The following is a 23,258-nucleotide window of genomic DNA, read 5'->3' as shown; positions in this document are numbered from 1 at the left end:
GAGAGAAGAGAAGGGGGAGGGGAGAGAAGGGAAGAGGGGAGGGGGAGAGAAGAGAAGGGGGAGGGGAGAGAAGGGAAGAGGGGAGGGGAGAGAAGGGGAGTGGGAGGGGAGAGAAGGGGAGGGGAGGGGAGAGAAGGGGAGGGGGAGGGGAGAGAAGAGAAGAGGGGAGGGGGAGAGAAGGGAAGAGGGGAGGGGAGAGAAGGGAAGAGGGGAGGGGAGAGAAGGGAAGAGGGGAGGGGGAGAGAAGGGAAGAGGGGAGGGGAAAGAAGGGGAGGGGAGAGAAGGGGAGGGGGGAGAGAAAGGAAGAGGGGAGGGGGAGAGAAGGGAAGAGGGGAGGGGAGAGAAGGGAAGAGGGGAGGAGGGGAAGGGAAGAGCGAGGGGAGAGAAGGGAAGAGGGGAAAGGAAGGAAGGGGAGGGAAGGGAAGAGAACATGCTGGTATGGGAGGAAAGACGAGGCCTGGATTGAAGGTGTGGTAAACCCAAAATCTCTAAGATAATGGAACCAAAATTCAGAAACGAGTAAGAGGTAAAAAAGCAGAGAACACAAGTGCAGAAATATTCTAAGAAAAAGAAGATGCAGAGAAACACTGGAAGCCTACAAATAGAAAGGGATCAAGGCTATAACCTAGAGCCTTCGCTTACTTACAGCTAAAGACACTGAGGGTCACAGAGGCTAACGGATCCCCCCTGAGTGGCCTGCCAACCAACACAGCTCAGGCAAAAACCTGTGCCAGTTAAATGGCAATTCAAGAAGGATACAATCAACGGAAAACTTTAAAGAAACTGTTTTCTTGTTTGCTTGTTTGTTTCATTTAAAACTCAGCTTCCTTCCTCTGGAATCCAGGGCCCATGAGCTTGAAGCTATTTTCAGTGTACCTGATAGAACCCGACGCTGATGGTGTTTTGCTTGCCAGAGAAATGCAGACGTCGTTGGGTAAAGGAAAAAGAACTGTATCAATCACACTTCTTTTTAATTCTTTAAGGAATGTTATACTCCCAAAAGCCTAGAAGGCAGGAAGGGTTGCTCACACTAAATTGAAAGGCATCACTATAATAACCTTGATAATACTCCACCCTGCTGCCTCCCAGAGATAACAAACATCAAGGTAACTATCCACCTACGGAAGTGGACACAGCAGAGTAAAGACATTCATTAGGGGAAAATGTCACCCACTTACGGATAATTCTCAATGAGCTGGCAAACACCGTTTTGCTAAGAGAGACAGAGTTCGTCTAGCGACACCCCACCTATGTCTATATAAAGCGGTCCTCACCCAGTAAGCTAGTCACCATCAGAGCAGCACTCCAAGAGTGAGCACCATGTCTGTTCGATTTTCCTCCGCGTCTAGAAGGCTGGGCTCCGTGAGGCTCTCCAGCCCGGGAGCAGCCTTGGGGGCTGGAAACGCATGCGGAGTGCCAGGCATCGGAAGTGGCTTCTCCTGCGCCTTCGGGGGCAGCTCACTGGCAGGAGGGCTCGGTATGGGCAGCGCTTCTTGTGGGGCCTTCACTCCGAGTGAGCACGGCCTCCTGTCCGGCAATGAGAAGGTCACCATGCAGAACCTCAATGACCGCCTGGCCTCCTACCTGGAGAACGTGCAAGCCCTGGAGGAGGCCAACGCTGACCTGGAGCAGAAGATCAAGGACTGGTACGAAAAGTTTGGACCCGGGTCGTGCCGCGGTCTCGATCACGATTACAGTAGATACTTCCCGATCATCGATGACCTCAGGACCCAGGTAAGAAGTACAGTGACCGGGCGCATACAAACACAGCAAAGTAGAAGAGCTCATAGCAGGGCATAAAGCTCAGCTTCAAGTGCCTCGTTATCAATATTCAAATTAATTTCCGGGCAGGAGAGACGGCTCGGCAGTTTAGAACACTGGCTGCTGCACTTTCCAGAAGAACTGGGATCCATTCCCAGCAGCCACAAGATGGCTCACAACCATCTGGAACTCCAGTTCCAGGGGTCCCCGAAGCCTTCTCCCAGCCTCCAGGGGCACACACATGGTGCACTAACATACATGCAGGCAAGACACCGCCACACACAGAATTAAAGTAATAATAATAATGCTTTATATTACAATTAGCACCTCTGAGCATGACCCACCCATCATCCAAAATCAGGTATGCAGGTACATTTTTAGTAATAGAAAAATACCGAAAACTGCCCAGTGTCTCCAAGTAGATTTTTATAAACTTAAAAGAGAATTTTTTTTTCTTAATGACAAAGTGGGAATTAAAATACAAACTAAAACTGACTGTATCTCAATTCCTCATTTTCAAACCACTCATCACTAGCCCCAGGTACAGAAGTGTTAGTTACTATGATCTCACGGGTAACTTAATTGCAAGGAAATTTGACTATTTGACCATGTCCTCACATCTACCTAACTCTGCACTCATCAGATCATCTCTGCAACCGCAAGCAATGCCAACATCGTCCTGCAAAATGACAACGCAAGACTGACGGCCGATGACTTCAGAATGAAGTGAGTTGAGCTGAAGAAAAAACAGGCCAGAAGTTATCCTGGCACTTCCCTCCTTTCCTTGGGCCGTTTGGGGGGGGGGGGGTGTCCTTCTCTGCTCTCTTTGCATCCATTTGTTCGTTTTAAACCAAATCTGTACTGAGGGGACCAAAGGCATCATAACTTAATTTACTTAGAAAACTCGGAGCTAGCACAAGATTAATGGCAAGGTCGTAGACGCATGTCGACTCCGTCGTGGGGAGTCCTGTTGAAACCTAATGTATTGGGTTGAGTCTTAGGGTGCCCTGAAAAGTGGGGGGGGTGACTCAAATCCGGTGGGAGACAATGAACCTTTCAAACTCGTCTCTAAGGTACGAGAGTGAACTGGCGCTCCACCAGAGTGTCGACGCTGACATCAATGGCTTGCGAAGGGTCCTGGATGACCTGACCTTGTGCAGAACTGACCTTGAGGTCCAGCTGGAAACCCTGAGCGAGGAGCTGGCGTACCTCAAGAAGAACCACGAAGAGGTAGGCGCTCAACCACCTCCCCTGTATCCACAGCCTGCCTCCTTCCCAAAATCAAGACCTAATTTCCGGTGGTAAATAGTGTATCTTAATATCAAGACGGTTTTTTAATTTCCCCTTACACCTTTGAAATAGTTCTATTATTCCACCCCACTCTTCCACCCCCCCACCCCCCACCCCCCACAAATGAAACAAGCCAGCCCAGGACGGTAGCTCACAGCTATAATCCCAGATTGGCTCAAGCGAGACCATTGCTGAGAGTTCCGGGGCAGCCTGGCCTGCAGAATAAGACTCTCAAAAGAGAAAAAGAAACAGACCTCACAAAAAAGCTTTGAGCCTTATGGGTCCTGTCCACTTGGCTCTCTTACAGTCAGAACCTAATGTGGTTGAACCGATCTGTTTCAGGAAATGCAGGCTCTGCAGTGCGCAGCCGGAGGCAACGTGAACGTGGAGATGAACGCAGCCCCCGGCGTGGACCTCACGGTCCTGCTGAACAACATGCGAGCCGAATACGAGGCTCTGGCTGAGCAGAACCGCAGGGACGCCGAGGCCTGGTTCCAGGAGAAGGTAAAGCTAGGCTCGCTGGCACACGCCTGGCACCAGGTGTGGATGCCGCCGCCCTCCAGCCTGACACCAGCTCCTGACTTTGCAGAGCGCTTCCCTGCAGCAGCAGATTTCAGACGATGCTGGAGCCACTATTTCAGCTAGGAATGAACTTACTGAGATGAAACGGACTCTCCAAACCCTGGAGATAGAACTGCAGTCCCTCTTAGCCATGGTAAGTACGAACGACAGGTGGGTTTTCTTGAGAAAAAAATTCAAGAGAAAATGTCATCCTCTTAGTGTAACATACTTGGGATTTTAGCCATCGATTACTAGGTTGGCATCTGCTTCAAAAAAAATATGCCTAGATGTTAACAAGCCCTGGAAACCAGTAAATACAACTATTTCGAAGCGCTCAAGAAAGTTAATTTTACTTTGATTCTTCCCTCCCAAGTCAAAAAAATCAAAACATCCATCTGGGCAGAGCAAAAAATATCTTTCCTGGCTTCCCTGCCCGGCCTTCCCCTCGGTCAGTTAATTAAGAGCACTTAAGTTCCTTTTAAGTGGCATAAATAAGAAGTAGAGGTGTGAAGGTTGAGTCGAAAGCGAACCGTGCCTAACGCCAATAATAATCACCCTTTCCTCGAGGGTTTGCCCAGTCGCTTCACCCACAGGTTAGTCCACAAAGCTCCCTGAGGCACAGCCAGGCAGTCTTCAACTCCCATCATTACCTCCAAACGAAGAAGCAGACTCAAAGAGGAGAGGCCATTCCCAGAGTTTCGCAATTGGCGACAAAGAACGGGACTTCCTCTCCAACTTGCCTAACCTGAGTCTTTACCTTTCTGCCTATGGCTAAGAAACCTCCAGCGTTTACCTACAAAAGAATGCACTGCTGAATGTGCAGTTATGTAAAATTGGGGCTTATATGAAAATATTTGGTTACAAAACCATCAGTAAGGTATTGTCATCTAGCCAGGCATGGTGGTGCATGCACTTGGAAAGCAGAGGCAGGTGGACCTCTGTGTTCAATGCCAGCCTGCTCTATGTTGCAAGTTCCAGGACAGCCAGGACCATGTAGAGAGATCCTGTCAAGAAAGGGAGGGGGGAGGGAAGGAAGAAAGAGGGAAGGAAGGAAGGAAGAAAAGAAGGAGGAAGGAAGGAAAGAGGAACGAAGAAAGGAAGGAAGGAAAGGAGGAAGGAAGGCAGGAAAGAAGGAAGGAGGGAGGAAGGAAGGAAGGAAGGAAGGAGGAAGGAGGAAGGAAGGAAGGATGGAAGGAACTTTATAACAGGTGTTCCCTCCTGTCCTAAACAGACTCATTTGGCGTCACAAGCCAAGCAATTAGATAGTTTAAAGGTTAAGAGAGTGGTGCTTTTCTTTGGGTCACTCCATATATAAACTGTTTATACAACTGAGAAAGCAATGACAGGCAGGAGACAAAGACTTCATATGATTCACACTGAGGGTGAAAACTGTGGGGAAACATTACTGAGAAAATTGAGAACTGTGCCACAGCCCACACGTGCAGCACATGGTCGGGATCTCTCGCTTGCACCTGCTTAAGTTATTTTTGATGATTAACAGTGTTTGTTTCTCTTAACTTATTTCTCAACCCGGCTATCACACAAATAATTGAGACTCTTTTACAATACAAGGCTTCACAGCAGAACCTGAGCAGTTTCAGTCTGCTCTTAACCCTTCATGCTATTTTGTCTCACTCCCAGCAAAGATCCCAGAGATACTTGCACTTTGTAGCTTTCCTCAGCTCCAGTTCCTTCCTCCTCATCTTCCTTGGACCTCTCCCTCTGGCTCACCTCTCCCTAGTGAATCCCCTCCTGACTCTCCTCCCCTGCTGGCAGGAAGTCCAGCCCTAGTCTCTCCCCTGCTCATTGATTGGCTGTAAGCTGCTTTATTGACGTAACAGGGGGACAATTGGGGAGCAGACTCTATGCAACGTTTAGACAGGAAGTCAGAAGTTAAACTACACAATAACCTTATGCCTACATGCACCCTAGAGAGAAACAGTCAGTCTCACTTTCTCTAGTATTTCAGGGTTGACAAGGACCATTCGCCATCTGTGTCATTATCGAGCAGACTAGGATGGTGTCTGCCAGGAATATTGAACAAATGAAAACTTTTAGATGGGTACAATTGTTTGTGTATATGTGTAGTGTGTTCCTGTGTATGGGTGTGAGTGTGTGTACATATGTGTGAAGTCCAGAGGTCAACCTCGGGTGCTGTACTTCTGGAGCTGTCTGCCATGGTTTTTGAGACAGTCTCTCAAGTGGGACCTGGGGCTCACAGGTCAGGCCAAGTTGGCCAATCCTCAAGCCTCAGAAATGTTGTCTCCACTTACCCACACATTGGCATTACAAGCGCACAGCCATGCCTGCCTCTTTAATGTCGGTGTTGGGGCGTGGTCTCCGGTCCGCATGTGTGCATGACAAGCAATTTGCCAACACGGCCCCGATATGATTGGTTGCCTTGCGTAAGGGTAACTCCCTTCTAAGAGACTTGGCTCATTCTGAATCACTACAGTGATGTTTTCTGCCACACCGTCTTCCCAAACCACAGAAACACTCTCTGGAATGCTCCCTGGCGGAGACCGAGGGCAACTACTGCTCGCAGCTGGCTCAGATCCAGGCTCAGATCAGCGCCCTGGAGGAACAGCTGCACCAGGTGAGGACGGAGACCGAGGGCCAGAAGCTGGAGTATGAACAGCTGCTGAACGTCAAGGCGCACCTGGAGAAGGAGATCGAGACCTACTGCCGCCTCATAGATGGAGACGAGGGGTAGGCACCGCTCCTCTTGAACACTCCTTAAGATACCTAAACGCCATCTGAAGCTAAGCCAAGTCCAGACTGCGTGTGAATGAACGCCTTCCCTCCCCATGCCCCCCCCGCCCTCCCCCCCCCCCCCCCGTCCCCACCAGCATTATTTCAGCAACCAATAGACTCCTTCTGTAAGCCTGTGCTTCAAGGTGGCTTTAGCAAAACACACAGATGAAATTAATGCGATTTTTTATTTTTATTTTTTTTTTTTTTTTACAGCTCCTGTGTTAAGTCAAAAGGTCAAGGAGGACCTGGAAATCAGACAAAGGGTAAAAGAAAACCGTATGAGGCACTCGGTGGCTTCTCCTCCTCTCTTTTCTTCTTTCCTCCTCCTCCTCTTCTCCCCCTGCCCCCCATCCCTCTTTCTCCTGTATGCACAAGTGTACAGAGGACACCCTCAAGTTGTGTTCCTCAGCCATGGTCCACCTTTTTGTTTGAGAAAGGGTCTCTTACGAGCCTAAAGCCCGCCACGTGGGCGATACTGGCTAGACAGGGATCCTCCTGCCTCCGCCTCTCCAGCCCTAGAATGACAAGTGACTTGTTTTATGTGGGTTCTGGGGAGGGACCTCAGGTCGTCATCAGTATAGAGCAAGCACTTTACACATCGAGGCATCTCTGCAGCTTCCCTTCTCTTCTCTTCTCTTTTTTATTGTATGTGTTCCTTTGTGGTTTTGTTTTGTTTTGTTTTGTTGAGACATAATTTCTCTGTGAAGCCCTGGCTGTCCTGGAACTCTCTGTAGACCAGGGTGGTCTCGAACTCAGAGATCCCCCTGCCTCTGTCTCTCAAGTGCTGGGACTAGAGGCATATGCCACCACACCCAGCACAAATATATATATATATTGTGTATATGTATATACGTATGTATGTATATATGCACATATATATGTATGTATATACATATATATATTCAAATGATGAGTTATTTCCCATCTGTGACTTTGACGCAATTTTAAAGGTGTGTTTGTGTCATTTTAGACTCAGCTAAAACTGCCATCGTTAAAACCGTTGTTGAAGAATTAGATCCCCGTGGGAAGGTCCTGTCCTCCCGAGTTCACGTGCTGGAAGAGAAATCCACCAAAGTCAGCAAGAGTGAGCAGAGGTTGCCTTCCTGAACTGTGCCCCCCTAAAAGCGAGGAGCCCTAACTTAAAATTACCAGATCTAAATGGTTTTCCTTAAAACAGGGTCGGCTTATGTTCCTGCTTCTCTCCCAGTGAGCGAAGATGAGTTCCTTTTAGACTAGTGACATTTCTTTGGCTTTCTCTCTGGTGGTGTTTCAATAAATGTCTTCCTGTCGCAAGCTATCCTCCCCAGTTCTGGTCCATCACTGCGTTTTAAGTACACCCTCCCGTGGAAGCTAGATTCTACCTTTAACTTCCTCTGTTTAATCCACTGTTCCTTACAAGTTAGGAACCAGCTGGATGCGTAGGGGTTGTAGTCTTTGCCACAAGTCTATAAAATGTTGTCTTTCATCGTTCCACACACGCTGGGCATGCATATATGGAGGCAATGAAAATAAAACAACTAATAAAAAGTAAAAAGCCAGTTCCCGGAACTGCGGAGATGGCCTGGATCCAGTTCCCCGGGCTCAGTTTCCAGCGCCCACATGGTGTCTCACAACTTCCTGTGACTCCAGTTTGAGGAGATCTGAATGCCCTCTTCTGGGACTCCTCGGGCTCTGCACACATGTAATACACATACATACATACATACATACATACATACATACATACATACTTGCAAAAAGCGCATATGCAGAAAAATCAAATAAATGAATCATTTAAAAGAAAAACCCAATCTTGAGTATAACAGACTCACGGAAGTAAACATTTTTTTTTTTTAAATTAAAGTCAGAGATATCCTAAACATAAAATAATGAAGAAACATGTGGATTGCTTTAAGAGAAGAGGGAGGAAGGAGGAAGGGAGGGAAGGAGAAGGGGGAGCTGCAAACCAGTGTTTTCCACATGGCATGACAGGGCAGTGACGGCCAGGAATCCACAGCAGCTTCACTAACTAAGCAGCGATAGGGAAGTGAGAGGTCAAGGCTCAGGGAACATGGTCAAGAGTGAGCAGAAAGGATGTAAGAGCCGAAGCATGGGACACAGCGCTGTGAAATGCTGTCTTCTGACATGGATACTGCATTGTGAACTCCCAGCTGTGAGGTGTGCAGGTAGCCATGGCTACCTACACAGGATCGGGTCAGCTGTATCCCAGCGGAGATGGAGTAGAGGACTCACCGGGACTCGCCCCTTACCAAGGAGCTAGTGGCAGGGGATAGTTGCTGGGGAAGAGAAAATGAATCTTTATTGAAGATGTGGCCTTTGGTAGGTTTCCGTGCTTACGTGGATGGCCTTACACCCATGCACACGTGGACAGTGCTCACCAGACAGAGTGTGTTATAACGGAGGAAAACATGAAGTTGAGAAGGGGCTATATTGAGGATATATTAGTTAATTCTGTTACTGTGATATAATTCCATGACTAAGGCAACTTGCAGAAGAAAGAATTTCTTTTGGCTTAGAGGGTTAGCGTCCATATTGGCAGGGCAAAGCTAGCAGGCAGGCATGGAGGCTGGGGCAGAACGCTGAGAGCTTCCAGCTTGATCCACAAGCCCAAAAGCCGAGAGAGTGAACTGAAAGTGATGAGCTTTGGGCTCTCAAATCCCACCCCCCCCCAAAAAAAAACATACTTCCTCCAGCAGGGAGGACTCTTCAATGTCCCCAAACCACTGCCATCAACTGCCCAAGGCTATGTCATTTTAGACTCCCCTAAAACTGCCATTTTTAGATGGGAAACATTTCTCATTCAAACTGCCATGCGTGAGATCAATAGTTGGAAAGGGGAAAAATATGATCCTATTTCATTGTCCACCTGTATGAAGCTCTCAAGAGTAAGTAGAAATTAAAATTCACTAGTTGATTGAAAGTGGGGGCTAGAATGTAGCTTAGCTTGTAGAATGCTTGCCAAGCATGCACAAAGCTCTCAGCTCCACCCCCAGCATCACATAAGCCCTGGGTGTGGTGGCACACACCTGTACCCACACGCTGGGAGATGGATGTAGGAGGCCCAGAGGCTCAAGGTCATTCTTGGCTACATAGAGAAGCCAGCCTGGACTACATGAGGCCCAGCTTCAAAAAAATAAAAAAAAAAAAAAAACAAAACAAAAACCCAAGATGCCCAGGTGAACCTAAAACAGACACACGCTCACCTAGCTTTCTGAGTCATCTTTTTACCTCCTATACTTTTATGTCAAAACCAAGAAAAAAAAAATCTTTCCCTATAGCTCCATAGTCAAAACTACTTGGTCACTGTAGGAGACAGTTCAGGAGGTTCTTACAAAGCTGACTGTGCTCTGATCATTTGATCCAGCAGTTAGTGGGAACCACTGGATTCTCACTCCTCTATCCAAAGGAGATGAAAACATCTCCACACAAAAACCTGCACAGGACAGGCTGGAGAGATGGCCCCAGTGGTTAAGAGCACTTGCTGCTCTTCCAGAGGACTGGAGTCTGGTTCCAAGCACCCATGCCCACTGGCTCACAACCACCTGGAACTCCAGGAGATCTGGTGTCCCCTTTTGGCCTCTATGACCATCAGCATACACATGGCATATATTCACAAAAACACAGGTATAAGTAAAAATAAATACTTTTTATAAACAGTACAAAGATGTGTACGGTGGCTTTATTCATTGACTGACAAAACCCAGAAGCAAACCAAATGCCCTTCAGTGGGTGGATGAAAAAAATAAATGATGGCAGGTTTTTTTTTTTTAAGTCATTAACCAGAGCTATCAAGTCATGAAAAGACAGAAAACTTCAATATGTATTGCTAAGTGGAAGAAGCTAATTTGGTAAGATTACATCATGTCAAAAAAAAAAAAAAAAAAAAAAAGATTACATCATGTCGGAGTCTAAGTATCTGACATCCTGAAAAACACAAAGCCATGGAAACAGTACATGGGTCAGTAACTAGTCAGCCAAGGACTGAGAGGAGAGGGCAAATGTAGAGCAAAGCAATTAATTCATAAGGCAACTGCAAGTACTCTGTATGCTACCACGAGGGCGGGCATGGATCAATATACAATCGTCCAGCCAACAGGGCTCACCAAAAGTGAACTCTAAAGTGAGCCAAGGGCTGTAGTGAGCTTGATGTGTCAATGACTGTTGGAACAAATGCTCCTGCACTAACGTGGACCAGAGAGGGCTGTTGACAACGAGCAGGGAAGTGACGGATGACGATGCGGAACGGATGGATAATCTTTGTACCTTCCTCTGAATTTTGTTGTGAGTTTAAAACTATTCTTAAAAATTCTTTACAGCTTTTTTTTTTTTTTTTTAATGACAAGACAGCTAGCTCAGATTCCTTCAGTGTTTGGATGTCTGATCAGCAACTCATCCAAACCAAAGAAATAAACTCTTTCTACTGGAACCAAATTGATCACATGGATGGGTGTATTTGGGACTTTTTAAAGTATAGCTTCTCAGGAAGAATCGGTGATAACAGAAAGCCAACGTTGGCTCTATGATAAAGCATTGTCTGAAAGCCACTTGGTTCCCCGCAACAGGCCTATGAGGTAGGCGTTGTGGACATCGTCGTTTTATGAGTAAGGAAACTGAGTCAGAGAGTAGAGTCATTTTCCCAAAGTCAGACAATTAATAACCCGAGGGGCTGGAATCCAGTCCGCCTGACTCACAGCCTGAGCCCAGACACAACTTAATACCAAGCTGGTGAGAACCCAGAACTCTACAGCTCCACCCTCTAATTGCCGCCTCTTTCCCAAACCAGAGAAGACATTTGGGGAGGAGCTAACAGCCACAATCTAATTCTCAGAAGAAACACAAGGAACCTAGGAACAAAACAAACTTTACTCAGGTTCAAGAAAAGGTCTTTGCCGGGCAGTGGTGGCGCACGCCTTTAATCCCAGCATTGGGAGGCAGAGGCAGGCGGATAGCTGTGAGTTCAAGGACAGCCTGGTCTACAAAGCGAATCCAGGATAGTCAAGGCTACACAGAGAAATCCTGTATTGAGAAAGAAAAAGAAAAGAAAAGTGTTTTTCTGGGCAAGCAAGGCGGCTCTATAGGTAAGGGCACTTGCCACCAAGTCTAATGACCTGAGTTGGATCCCCAGGGTCTGCATGATACCTGAATATTACCCTGTGATCTCCACATGCATATTGCAGCACACACATGTACATACTAAATACATACATATAAGCATACATATATATTAAAAGTTTTTTAATAAAAATATTTTTCTAAAATAGCCAACAGGAATAAAAACTGTTCATCTTTAAAATTTTTTTATTCATTTTGTATGAGTAGGTGTGGATGTATAGACACAGCATACCATGGCACACATATGAACGCCAGAGGATAACTTGCTAGGCTTGCTGGTGTACGCCCTTTCCTTCCACCATCTGGAATTGAACTTATGTCCTTGGGCTTGGCATCAAGTGCCTTTACCTCCTGATCCACCTTACCAGCCCCTAGAACTTGCATTTTAAACAATGAAATACTTGACACTAAACAATACATTTACACACGGTGGGCTTAAGCATAAAGACCTTTAGAGTAAGACAGCAATGAAAAAACTTCATCCTGAAATGAGATGTCGAAATAGCTCTATAAGCTCAAGTTCACTTCAGTTTAATTTCTTTAAATGCCAGCAGCATGCATAGAATGCCACATTTCAATACCTAGTAGGTTCTCAAGAACCGATGAATGATATACCACGGCATACTGCTTTCTGACCATAAATACAAAAATCTGAAAAAACAAAGATATTGATAGAAATGACCCGGGAATTTGTTCAGGTCATCTTTTACTTCCAGAAAAGCATAAACATAAAAAAAGTTATATTTATACTTTTTAAAGTTTTAGCTTGGAGGGATGAGGAGATGGCTCAGCAGTTTTGAGCGCTGGCTGATCTTGCAGAGGACCTGGGTTGGATTCCCAGCACCCACATGGCAGCTCACAACCATCTGTAACTCCAGTGCCAAGGGACCCAACACCCTCTTCTGACCTCTACCAGGCAGGTAAGTGGCACACAGACATCCATGCATGCATTCATACACCCAAAAATTTCACACACACAAAAGACAAAAAGTATTGGTTTACAGGAAATCTGTGATGAAAAGAAGTAAAGAGTCGTGTCCTATGCGTAAACACCAACCCTGTTTGCTGGAGTCAAGCATCATCCATCCTGCTTTGATAGAGAAGTCTGTGATCTGTGTGGCTGTGTTATTTCCAGAGCCAGCTCATCTCAAAATGGTCCTAATAATATATGCTTAACTTAGTCCACCAAAGATAAGTTAATTAATATTTGTAAGCTACCTGGAGATAAATAGATTGTGTTAATAACACTATGCAGTCTCATTAGAACTCTTATCTTAAAAAAAAAAAAAGAATCAACTCTTACAAACTATTACTTTGCTAGCACACTGTTTTGGTTGTTTCATTCACGCATGGGAAACACTGGCCAAAAAAAAAAAAAAAAAAAAAGTAAAAATATTTGACCAGGTCACCGCAAAATCACTAACAATTCTCTGAATGTAATTTATAAATCTTATAGTACAGTGATATGGTCTGACTTACAATTTCATGTTAATTACTTTTAAGTATTTGTGCTTTTTAATTCATACATTCTGGTCCACTGAATAGCTCCTGTCGTGTAGTGACAAACATCTGATATTTCTCAGTATTCAATGGCCACAACACTGACAAATCTCATCCGGGAAAGAACTCATGTTTTTGAAATTAACCCTGCAATCAGGTGACCCGATCAATCTGTACCCATCATAAGCGATAGCGACGTGCCCCTGTCTGGCGTGTCCACCTTATTATAATAGCACAAATAATTAACATGTATAAAGTGTCTGCGCCCTTTGGACCTTCTTACAGTCATTCATTATTGGGGGTGCCCACTTAAGTCTGACACTGACCCTGTTGGATGTGGTTACACGCATCTGTTCCTAGGCAAGGGAAGCACGGAGAGACTGGCTAATCTCCTGAGGCCTTCATTAAAAAAAAAAAAGAAGGAAGCATCTGCTTCCCCATGACAACCAGTCTCTGAGGTACCAGATTTTCCCAGGTAGTGATGGGAGCAGCCCTCTCCTCCATACATTTCATTCTTTACTGGTCGCTGTGAAGCTCGTGACTCAAAGGTGCTTTACGATGAAGACTACAGGACCGTGACTGAGTGGGGATGGTGTGTGCCAGGAGATCTCAGCATTTGGGAAGGCACAGGCGCGAGGAGGATCATACAAGGGCGTGGTCAGTTTGACCCATATAGTAAGTCCCAGGCCAGCCTGGCCTCTACAGTGAGATGCTATCTCAAAAAAAATTTTTTTTGAGGAAAACAATTTGAAGTCTCAGTAGGTTAGTTGGATTGGTGTTCTACTCCTAGACCAAATTTAAAAAAAAAAAAAAAATCTCAGCAGGCACAGTAGCATATATCTGAGGAACCAGCCTTCAGGTGGCTGAGAGAGGCGAACTGGAGTTCAAAAGCCAGCCTTGGCCACCTGAGACCCGTTCCAAATGATCAACAAAAAAAAAGGAAGAAAATCTCGGTACAAACCACCCCCACCAGCACCACATGGTTATGAATTTTAGCAAAGCTGATAAGCAAGCTATTATAGAACTTCTGCCATTCATCATCATCAACTTATTACAAAAAAAGGGCATGGGGCTGAAGAGACAGCTCCGTAAGTAAAGAGTTTGCCATGCAAGTATGAGAACAGGAGTTAGGTTCCCCAGGGGCATGGGCATATGCTTGCCCTCCCAGCACTGGGGAAGCAGAGACATGCAGCTCCTGGGGCTCCCTAGCCAGCAAGCCTAACATACTGCACAAGCTGTAAACCAAAAAGACCCTACTTCAAAAAGCAAACAAGGTGGATGGGGGAACAACACCTAAAGCTGCCTTCTGGCACGTGCACACACACACACACACACACACACACACACACACACACACACACACACACCTGCACATGCAAACACCCATGAATATACATGTATGTGCACATGTTAAAACAGATCAGTTCAGGAATCCTTACTGGCATAAGATCATTACATATGGGGGGGGGGGTCCTGTCAAGAAGGGAAATGCTTGATAAAAATGGGAGACCATTGAGATATTCCTATGCATTTCTACACCACACGTAACAAACATTTTTAATGTGAATTCTTTGGTATGTGGACTGGGCCGGGGGTGCTTCACCCTCCAACCTTTCAGGGGTCAAAAGGACATAAACTCTCATCTTGGTAACACAAGGGATCTTTCCTCTCTGTGATCTGTGGGGCTATGATTTCGTGTTACTAACACTGCAAGGCTATGAATTAGGATCACTGTCTCTGGCACCTTTTTCATATATAAAATAATGTCCTTGAGGCACCTTGCCACCTACTGGACACTATTAAAAATCGCCCGATTATGAACAACAGCAATTAGCATACGGATAATGTTTTATTACAGATCGGCGTAGCTGAGATTGAACCCTATAAAAGCCAGTGGAGCTGTCACCCCCGTGGTATACATAAACTTTGGCTTTGCGCCTCTCTGGGGGAAGAAGGTCGCTCGCTGGGCTGTGCTGTCGCCATGTCTTTTCGGTTCTCTGGGGGATCCAGGGTCTGTTCCCGGGCTGGATCTGCCAGGCTGTCCAGGGGAGGAGCAGGCTTTGTGGCTGGAAATGTGTGTGTGGGGCCTGGAGCAGAAAGCAGCTTTTCTTGCACCCTTGGAGGCCTCTCTTCTGGAGGAAGCTTTGGCAATGGCACTGAGGGGCCAGGACGGGGAAATAGCATTGGTTTCCTTAGCAACGAGCCTGGCCTCTTCTCTGGGAATGAGAAGGTGACCATGCAGAACCTCAATGACCGTCTGGCATCGTATCTGAACCATGTGAGTGCTCTGGAGGAGGCCAACGCGGACCTGGAGAAGAAGATCGAGGGCTGGTATGAGAAGTACGGGCCCGGCCGGGGCCGTGGAGTTGAACATGACTACAGCAGATATTTCTCAGTCATTGAGGATTTGAAACGACAGGTAAGAAATGCAGATTCCCATCCTGTGGTTATAGGCATTGGGTTGGGGAGGGGGGGCATGGGCACAACTAAAAGCAAAGGGGACCTTAAAAGTATTTACCAGTGACGCGTGGTGGCACACGTCAGTCATCACAGCGACTCCAGAGGCTGAGACGGGAGGATCTATAAGGCTGAGGCTGACCTGGGAACTTAGAAATCCTATTTCAATTAAAAAAAAAAAAAAAAAAACAAGCTAGAGACATAATAGTAGATTTATTTTTCCCAGCATGCCTGTGACTCTGTTCAATCTCCAATGACATAAACTATCTCAATTAGTTAATTAATTCATTTCAAATGTACTTAGCAAGTTTATGGGGCATGGAATTTGCTTACTCTTTGGTCCTGGAGTTTAGGGTGGCACTGGACAATTAAAAAAAAAAAAAAGTAAAGCCGAACAGTGAAAGAAAATTAGCTTCAAAATCAAGATAATTAGGCCAGGCAGGCATGACTGTACAGTCCTGTAATCCTAGCCACTCCAGGGGCTGAAGTAAAAGGATCACAGCTTGCAGGGCAGCCTGGGTAATGTAATGAGAGCCTGTCTCAGCTGGGACGTACTTCACTAGCAGAGAGCTAGCCCCGCGTGTGCCAGGCTCTAGGCTCAGGACCCAGGCCCACAGGGATGTTGCATTCGGTTTTTTATTTGATATTTGACTCATACTTTTTGATGAGTAACAGTGAAGTTCTCTGTGGGCCTCCTTATTATCTGAATAAAATAATGGGGCTTTTTTTTATTGTTTTTGTGTAATATGCTAGGCAAGAGCTCTACCGTTGAGTTACACCCCAAAACCAGCTTCTTTGAATATCCTAAGATCCTAATGCAAGTGCCTGAGACAGAGTCACACTGACCTTGCAGTGTCCTTTGGCTGTCCCATTTAGATTGTTTCCATGACCACCTGCAATGCCAACCTTATTCTTCAGAATGACAATGCCAGACTCACAGCTGACGACTTCAAGATGAAGTAGGTGAAAAACAAAGCGGTTATTAACCATGCCCGCCTTTTGCTTTTGAAACCGTGTGTGTGTGTGTGTGTGTGTGTGTGTGTGTGTGTGTGTGTGTGTGTGTGTGTTTTGTTTTATGTGTGTGGCTGTTTTGCCTGCATATATGTCTGTGCATGACCTATGTGCCTGGTACCTTTGGAGGCCTGAAGAGATCATCGGGTCCACTGAAACCAAAATCACAGGCAGTTGTGAGCACCTTCCTCATGTGGGTGCTGGGAATCGAACCCAGGTCCTCTGGAAGAGCAGCCCATGCTCTTAACCACCGAGCTATCTCTCTAGCCCTCCAAACCGAGCTGTTTTAATGATGTCATTCCATTCTAGATCAACAAAGTGGAGCTTAATACATCCTTATAAAAAGATCTATCATATTATTTTTTAAATCTGACTCATTTTGTTCTGACACATAGCTGGGTGGCAAAGATCAACTGTAAAGAAAGGGTTTGCCTCAAAAAGCAAAAAGATGAGGGCCTACCTGAGTTTAGACATCCACAAAAAAAGAAGGGGACAGCAGCACACATCTGTCATTCCAGTGCTGGTGAGATGGAGACCACCGGGTGGTGGTAGCTTGCACCTTTAATCCCAGCACTTGGGAGGCAGAGGCAGGAGGATCTCTATGAGTTGGAGGCCAGCCTGGTCTACAAAGTGAGTTCCAGGACAGCCAGAGCTACTCAGAGAGACCCTGTAACAAAAAAAAAAAAAAAACTGCAGAGGGAGGGAGGGAGGGAGGGAGGGAGGGAGGGAGGGAGGGAGGGAGGGAAGGAGGATGGGGAGCTTGCTACCCAGCCAGTTTGGGCAATTGCTAAGCTCCAGGTTCAGTGAGAGACCCTGTCTCCAAAAAGAAGGTGAAGAGTTATTGAGAAAAGCACCCAGGATTGCCCTCTGACCTCCACATGCAACCACATGAACATGCAAACACATACACATAAAAAAAAATTCTTATAAACTAATAGGTATCTCAAACTATCTTAATAGTTTGCCATTGCAAGAAGCCTCAGAAATACATACAGAACCAGAACACCTTTCCGGTCGGCATATAGCGTGCCTTTACAAACTGTGCCCGCCTGCAATCACAATTCCAAACCGCCTTCACACCCTTTAAGGTATGAAAATGAGCTTGCTCTGCACCAGAGTGTTGAGGCCGACACCAACGGTCTTCGAAGAGTGTTGGACGAGCTGACACTTTCTACAGCCGATTTGGAGATACAGCGTGAGGCTCTGAGCGAGGAGCTGACGTATCTCCAAAAGAACCACGAGGAGGTAAGGACGCCTGCAAAACAGCCTTGCACGCCGATTTCCTTCTTCGGCTTCATATGAGAATGTGCCTTCCCCTGGGGTACTAGTGCTCAGCCCTTTCCAGGAAATGGGAGTCCTGCAAAACGCGTCAGGGGGGAACATCAACGTGGAGATGAATGCCGCCCCCGGCGTGGATCTAACCGCCATGCTGAACAACATGAGGGCGGAATATGAAGATCTGGCTGAACAGAACCGAAGAGATGCAGAGGCCTGCTTTAGAGAGAAGGTGCATCTACGGCAGGTGACATGGGGGGGGGTCGTTTGATAAACAGTCAAGCGGGGCTGCTAACCCTTCCCTTCTGGCAATTCCTCTTCAGAGCGCAGCGCTGCAGCAGCAGATTTCAGATGACGCGGGAGCAGCCACGGCGGCCAGAAACGAGCTAATGGAACTGAAACGCAATCTGCAGACTCTGGAGATAGAACTTCAATCCCTCATGGCGATGGTACGTGAGAACTGAACGGAAGGTGTGCGTCGGCATGCGTTGCACTACTGCGGCAAAACAGGCCAGGCAGGATATTTTGTAAAGAAAGGGGGCGTTGCTTACGCACGGTTTTGGAGGCTGCAAACCCAAGTGGCCCGGTGTCAACTGTGGCAAAGCGCTCCCTGGCTACATAGTTGTCGTATTATAGCAAGTGGCATCATAACAGAAGTTTGAGATTCGTGAGACGGAGCACAGGAAGGCACCACGCTCACCAGTTTTAAAACAACTAGTGTCTGACTAGAACTTAAACCAGTTTACTCCCAGAGCAGTGCCCTTGATGACTTAACCTCTCACTAGCCGGCCCTCCCCAGCTTCTCCTCCTCCTCCTCTTCCTCTTCCTTCTCTTCTTCTTCTTCCTTCTCCTCGTCCTCCTCCTCCTCCTCCTCCTCCTCCTCCTCCTTCAAGTGGGGAGGCAGGTTTCAAAACAGAGTTTCTGTATAACAGCCCTGGCTGTCCTGGACCCACTTTGTAGACCAGGCTGGCCTTGACCTCACAGAGATCCGCCTGCCTCTGCCTCCCTGAGAACTGGGATTAAAGGCATGCGCCTCTCTTGCTCATTGAAGGCCCTGCTTTTCTTTCAGAAACAGTCCTACGAGAGTTCGCTGGCTGAGACGGAAGGGAATTACTACGCTCAGCTGCAGCACATCCAGGAGCAGATCGTGGCGCGAGAGGAGCGGCTGCAGCAGATTCGGACGGAGACGGAAGGCCAGAAGCTGGAGCACGAGCAGCTGCTCGGCATCAAGACGTGTCTCGAGAAGGAAATTGACACGTACTGCAACTTACTAGACGGAGAGGAACGGTGAGTACTAACACGCGAGGCAGCTAGCTTCGTGGTGACCAAGTCCTTACATGTGCTTGTTATACATGCTACATATTACATAAGTACATTATGTGCTTACTACAGAAGCATAGCAAAGCAAACGTCACATATGTAGTATATGTTCTATTACTTTGTAATATATAACATACATAGTACATCCTAGAATTTCTTCACATGTATGTATGTATGTATACATGTATATTCAGTCACATACACTATTGCATCCCATGAAATGAAAACAGAAACTTAAAAATGAACACTCAAGGGTTTCTTTTAGCTTGAGTGTTGTGGTGGTTGTTGATGATGATGAAGATGATAAAAAGGAGGAGGAGGAAGAGGAAGATGATTTCTAAGACAGTATCTCATTATGTGGTCCAGACCCTGAGCTCTGATTTTCCCGCCTTAGCCTCCTAAGTACTGGGATTAGAGGCATAGACCACACATGCAGCCTAGAAATCAGAGATCTAAGTATAGAAAAATTTGCATGAATAATGATATAAAAGATAATTAAATACAAAACACTTGGTCATTCTAGTACTCTGGTCCAAGGAAAAATTTGCTTTCTTTTATGTTTATGTTTAAATGAATTTTTTAATAACTCAACCTATTTTATTACTTCACTAGTTATCCCCACACATACCCTCTGTCCAGGCTCAAAACGATAACTGAGAATACCTCACTGCATTAGTGGTAAAGCAGTGAGGGCAGCTACCTCCTGAGAAAATGTCACTAGGGACATCAGAGTTGGTTTGCCAAGACCCCAAAAGCCCCAGAACTGCAGTCATGGGTGTGAATCACATCCTGCGTGAGTTTGAACACACAGTTAAACCTCTTTGAACCACAGTTACCTTTTTGGTAAAGTTGTGAACACAGCAAAGCCACACACTGTTCTCAGCCACAGCACCTCACCATGCAGATGGAGCGCCTTGGCAGACAGAGGCTGACGCTCAAAACTCAGTCATCAGTGGCTGCTACTAAGTGCTTGCCCATTTTCACACTGAATCGCTGTCTTCTGCAGTCTCCAAGGCCAGGGGAGCCCTCCTCAGACTGTTCTTTTTATATTATGATTGTTCTGTTTTGTTTTCAGTACATCCCAACCACAGTTCCCCTCCCTCCACTCCTCCCAGCTCCCCACCCCACCCCGCACTTCCCCTCTCCCAAAGATCCACTCCTTCTCCATTTCCCCTCAGAAAATAGCAGGCTTCCAAGGGTTATCCATCAAGTATGGCATAACAAGATACAATAACACCAGGCAGAAGCCCTCATATCAAGGCTGGTGGTATCGTGGTAAACATAGCTGCCTTCCAGACTATTCTAAGGAGAAGCCAACAGTGATGGCTCCTTCCTCAGTATTTGGAGACCATTCATTCCTCACTCAGGCAATGTTAAACATGAGTTTTTACATGAGTGTGTTGTCTTTTCCTTTTTAAGATTTATTTATTATGTATACAATATTTTGCCTGCATGTACACCCCCATGCCAGAAGAGGGCACCAGATCTCACTATAGGTGGTTGTGAGCCACCATGTGGTTGCTGGGAATTGAACTCAGGACCTTTGGAAGAGCAGGCAGTGCTCTTAACCTCTGAGCCATCTCTCCAGCCACGTGTGTTGTCTTTCTAACACTGTAAACGGCTGTGTTTCTTAGGTCTCTATTTTTGCACGGCACCTTAGTCCACTCCTTAGAGCAGGGACTGAACTGTTGACAAGTCAGAAGACAAGCTTCAGGTGGCCACGTTGCTGGATGAAAGAGACACTATTCAGCCATAAACACCCATTTCGTCTCTTTTCACTATGCTGACATCACAGAAAGCGTATTAATGTCCCTTTAAAATAAAATAATTTAAAACTTACTGAAACTAGAACTCCAAAATGATGGCTGGAAAGATGGCTCAGAAGTTTAAAAAAAAAAAAAAAAAAAAAAGTTCAATTCCCAACAGATAGTTGGCAATCACCTGGAACTCCAGACCCAGAAGATCTAACACCCTCTTCTATCCTTCACCGGCATCTACATGTATGTGGAGACTCATACATGCACATAAATAAAACTAAAAGTAATTTTTAAAAACTTATTTCCAATTTACAATCATTCGTGAGCTTCTAATTGAAAGAAAAATATAATAATGTGTTCTTCTCTTCACAGAAGAAGTGAATCCACAAGTTATAAACCAAAGGGACAGCAGGCCTGTAAATGAAGTCAATGGTATGGAAAGGATTTTAAATAGTGTAATGTTGAGTGTGTGCACACATGCCGTGTGTGTGTGTGTGTGTGTGTGTGCGCGCGCGCGCGCGCGCGTGCCTACTGTGTGCATGTGGAGAACAAAGATCAACCTTAGGTGTCTTTCTCAGATGCTCCCCACCTTATTCTTTTGAGATAGTCTCTCACTAGTCTGGAATGTTTCAATCAGGCCAGGCTGGCTGGTCAGTGAACGCCCAAGCATCCTCCTGTGTCTGCTTTCCCAGAGCTGGGATTACAAGTGTGCACTGCCACGCCTGGTTTTTGTACACAGGTGCTGGGGATTGGACTCAGTCCCTCAGGATTCCACAGCAAGAGCATCAGCCACTAAGCCATCTCCCCAGCCCTGGGGGGCGGGGTTCTTCTAAATCCCTTCAACTCTATTAAATGTGCTGCCTAAATCAGGCATGGCGGGGCACACCTTTAATCCCAGCACTCGGGAGGCAGAGGCAGGCTGTGAGTTTGAGGCCAGCCTGGTCTACAAAGCAAGTCCAGGACAGCCAAGGCTACACAGAGAAACCCTGTCTTGAAAAAGAAAAAAATGAACTGCTTGTTAACTGAAATTTTAAGTTTAGATCTAGTGAATGAACCAGTGAGGTCATTGTGGCTTTACTTACTTATTTGTTTATTTATTTATTTTACCTAAAGTTTTGCTATGTAACTGTCCTGGAACCCATAGTCTTTTTTCCTTGGCCTAACACATGCTGGGGTTACAGGTGTGCACCACCATATCCACCTGACAATTCCCTAATATTTATATCATATCCCTTGTATAACACAGATGTTCAAATTACAAAATGACTGTTGTGAAGAATGAATCTTCCAATATCTTTACTGCACGGAATGCATTATTTTTCAATTTTACTACTTATATTTTTGGTTGTGAGCCTAGCCTTTAACAGATGAGCCATCTCTCCAGCCCCAGTTCTACTACTTAATAAAAGAGCTTATTTTAAAATCAGCAAAATAAGACAGGTTGGTGTTTGAAGAAGGCAGTAGCCTAGCCTGGTACTTCAGGCCTATAATCCCAAGTTCTCAGGAGGCTGTAGCAGGAGGTTAGTAAATTCTAGACTTGTCTGAGTCACAAAGTGAGTTGGAAACCAGTTTGAGAGATTTAATGGGACTCTGTCTCAAAGGGTGAAATGAGGCATGGACAAGCAGGTAAGAAATAGAGCCCTAGTCTAAGATGCTTTGAGTGTCAGGGCTCAACCTCCAGTTCTAAAAGGGAAAGCAGAGAGTGGGGAGGAAAAGGGGAAGGGGGGATGGAGGGAGGGAAGGAGGGAGAAGGGGGAGGGAGGGGAGAAAGGGGGAGAGAGGGGGGAGAAGAGGGCATTGGTTGTTCCCAGACTTACATTTCTTTACCTGATGTCTAGACTGTTTTAATATATGCTTCCTTTGTGCTCTCAAGCACCCATTGAGCAAAGAGAGAGAGAGAGAGACCCTGAGTCTTGCACTGACTTCAAACATAGCATTGTATCCCAATTTTCTCCAAACTTTCAAAAAAAAAAAAAAAGCAGTTTTTAAATACACACCTACATTGACTAAAAGTACCTCTCCCCCGGTTGAGACTGACCACTGTGCTTTCCGTAACTTCATTTTAGACTCCTCAGGAGAAACGTTTGTCCGAACAATGGTTGAAGAGCTAGATCAGCTTGGCAACCTGCTTTCCCTGAGAGTGCACTCCGTAGAAGAAAAATCCTCCAAAATCAGCAACATCACCATGGAGCAGCGCGTGCCTTCCAAAGCCCCGTAATGACAGACCACTCACCAAACAAAATGCCGCCTCTGCGAAAACCCCACTGATCAAGAAACCCAACCACGTTATTCATGCATGTTCCAAAAAAGTCAAAGCACTAGACTCAGATTTCCTTTTCTTTCTCTTCTCACACTGTCATGAGCAACACGGACGGGGGAGGCGCCAGGACCCTTGACTTTGACAGAGAAAAAGAATTCCACAGATAGACGATATGAAGCAGAGTTGGAGATTTGCTTTTT

General features: G+C 46.0%; 2 protein-coding genes across 2 annotated transcripts; both read left to right on the top strand.

Annotated features, from left to right (window-relative positions):
• The first annotated feature begins 1,276 nt into the window (after positions 1-1,276).
• On the top strand, positions 1,277-7,685 carry LOC127200340 (keratin, type I cytoskeletal 27). Its single transcript, XM_051158526.1, has 8 exons — positions 1,277-1,734; positions 2,405-2,487; positions 2,835-2,991; positions 3,394-3,555; positions 3,641-3,766; positions 6,104-6,321; positions 6,580-6,629; positions 7,337-7,685. Exons 1-8 carry the CDS (start codon positions 1,321-1,323, stop codon positions 7,471-7,473), a joined length of 1,347 nt encoding a protein of 448 aa, XP_051014483.1. The 5' UTR covers positions 1,277-1,320; the 3' UTR covers positions 7,474-7,685.
• Positions 7,686-14,883: 7,198 nt separating this feature from the next.
• Positions 14,884-23,258, top strand: Krt26 (keratin 26). Its single transcript, XM_051158528.1, is given in 9 exon segments — positions 14,884-15,397; positions 16,312-16,394; positions 17,535-17,691; positions 17,792-17,953; positions 18,045-18,170; positions 18,791-19,008; positions 21,171-21,201; positions 21,203-21,230; positions 22,865-23,258. Coding segments are annotated over 9 exon segments (1,395 nt in total). The 5' UTR covers positions 14,884-14,959; the 3' UTR covers positions 23,017-23,258.

This window comes from Acomys russatus, chromosome 16 (assembly GCF_903995435.1).
Source record: "Acomys russatus chromosome 16, mAcoRus1.1, whole genome shotgun sequence".
Taxonomy (NCBI): domain Eukaryota; kingdom Metazoa; phylum Chordata; class Mammalia; order Rodentia; family Muridae; genus Acomys; species Acomys russatus.
This window is presented reverse-complemented; position numbering and strand designations above follow the sequence as displayed.

Excerpts from the sequence above, each read along its gene's own strand:
- LOC127200340 (XM_051158526.1), top strand. The coding sequence starts at position 1,321 with ATGTCTGTTCGATTTTCCTCCGCGTCTAGAAGGCTGGGCTCCGTGAGG. Across the intron at positions 3,556-3,640 it reads AGGCCTGGTTCCAGGAGAAG|AGCGCTTCCCTGCAGCAGCA; the intron begins GTAAAGCTAGGC and ends CTGACTTTGCAG. Across the intron at positions 6,322-6,579 it reads CTCATAGATGGAGACGAGGG|CTCCTGTGTTAAGTCAAAAG; the intron begins GTAGGCACCGCT and ends TTTTTTTTACAG.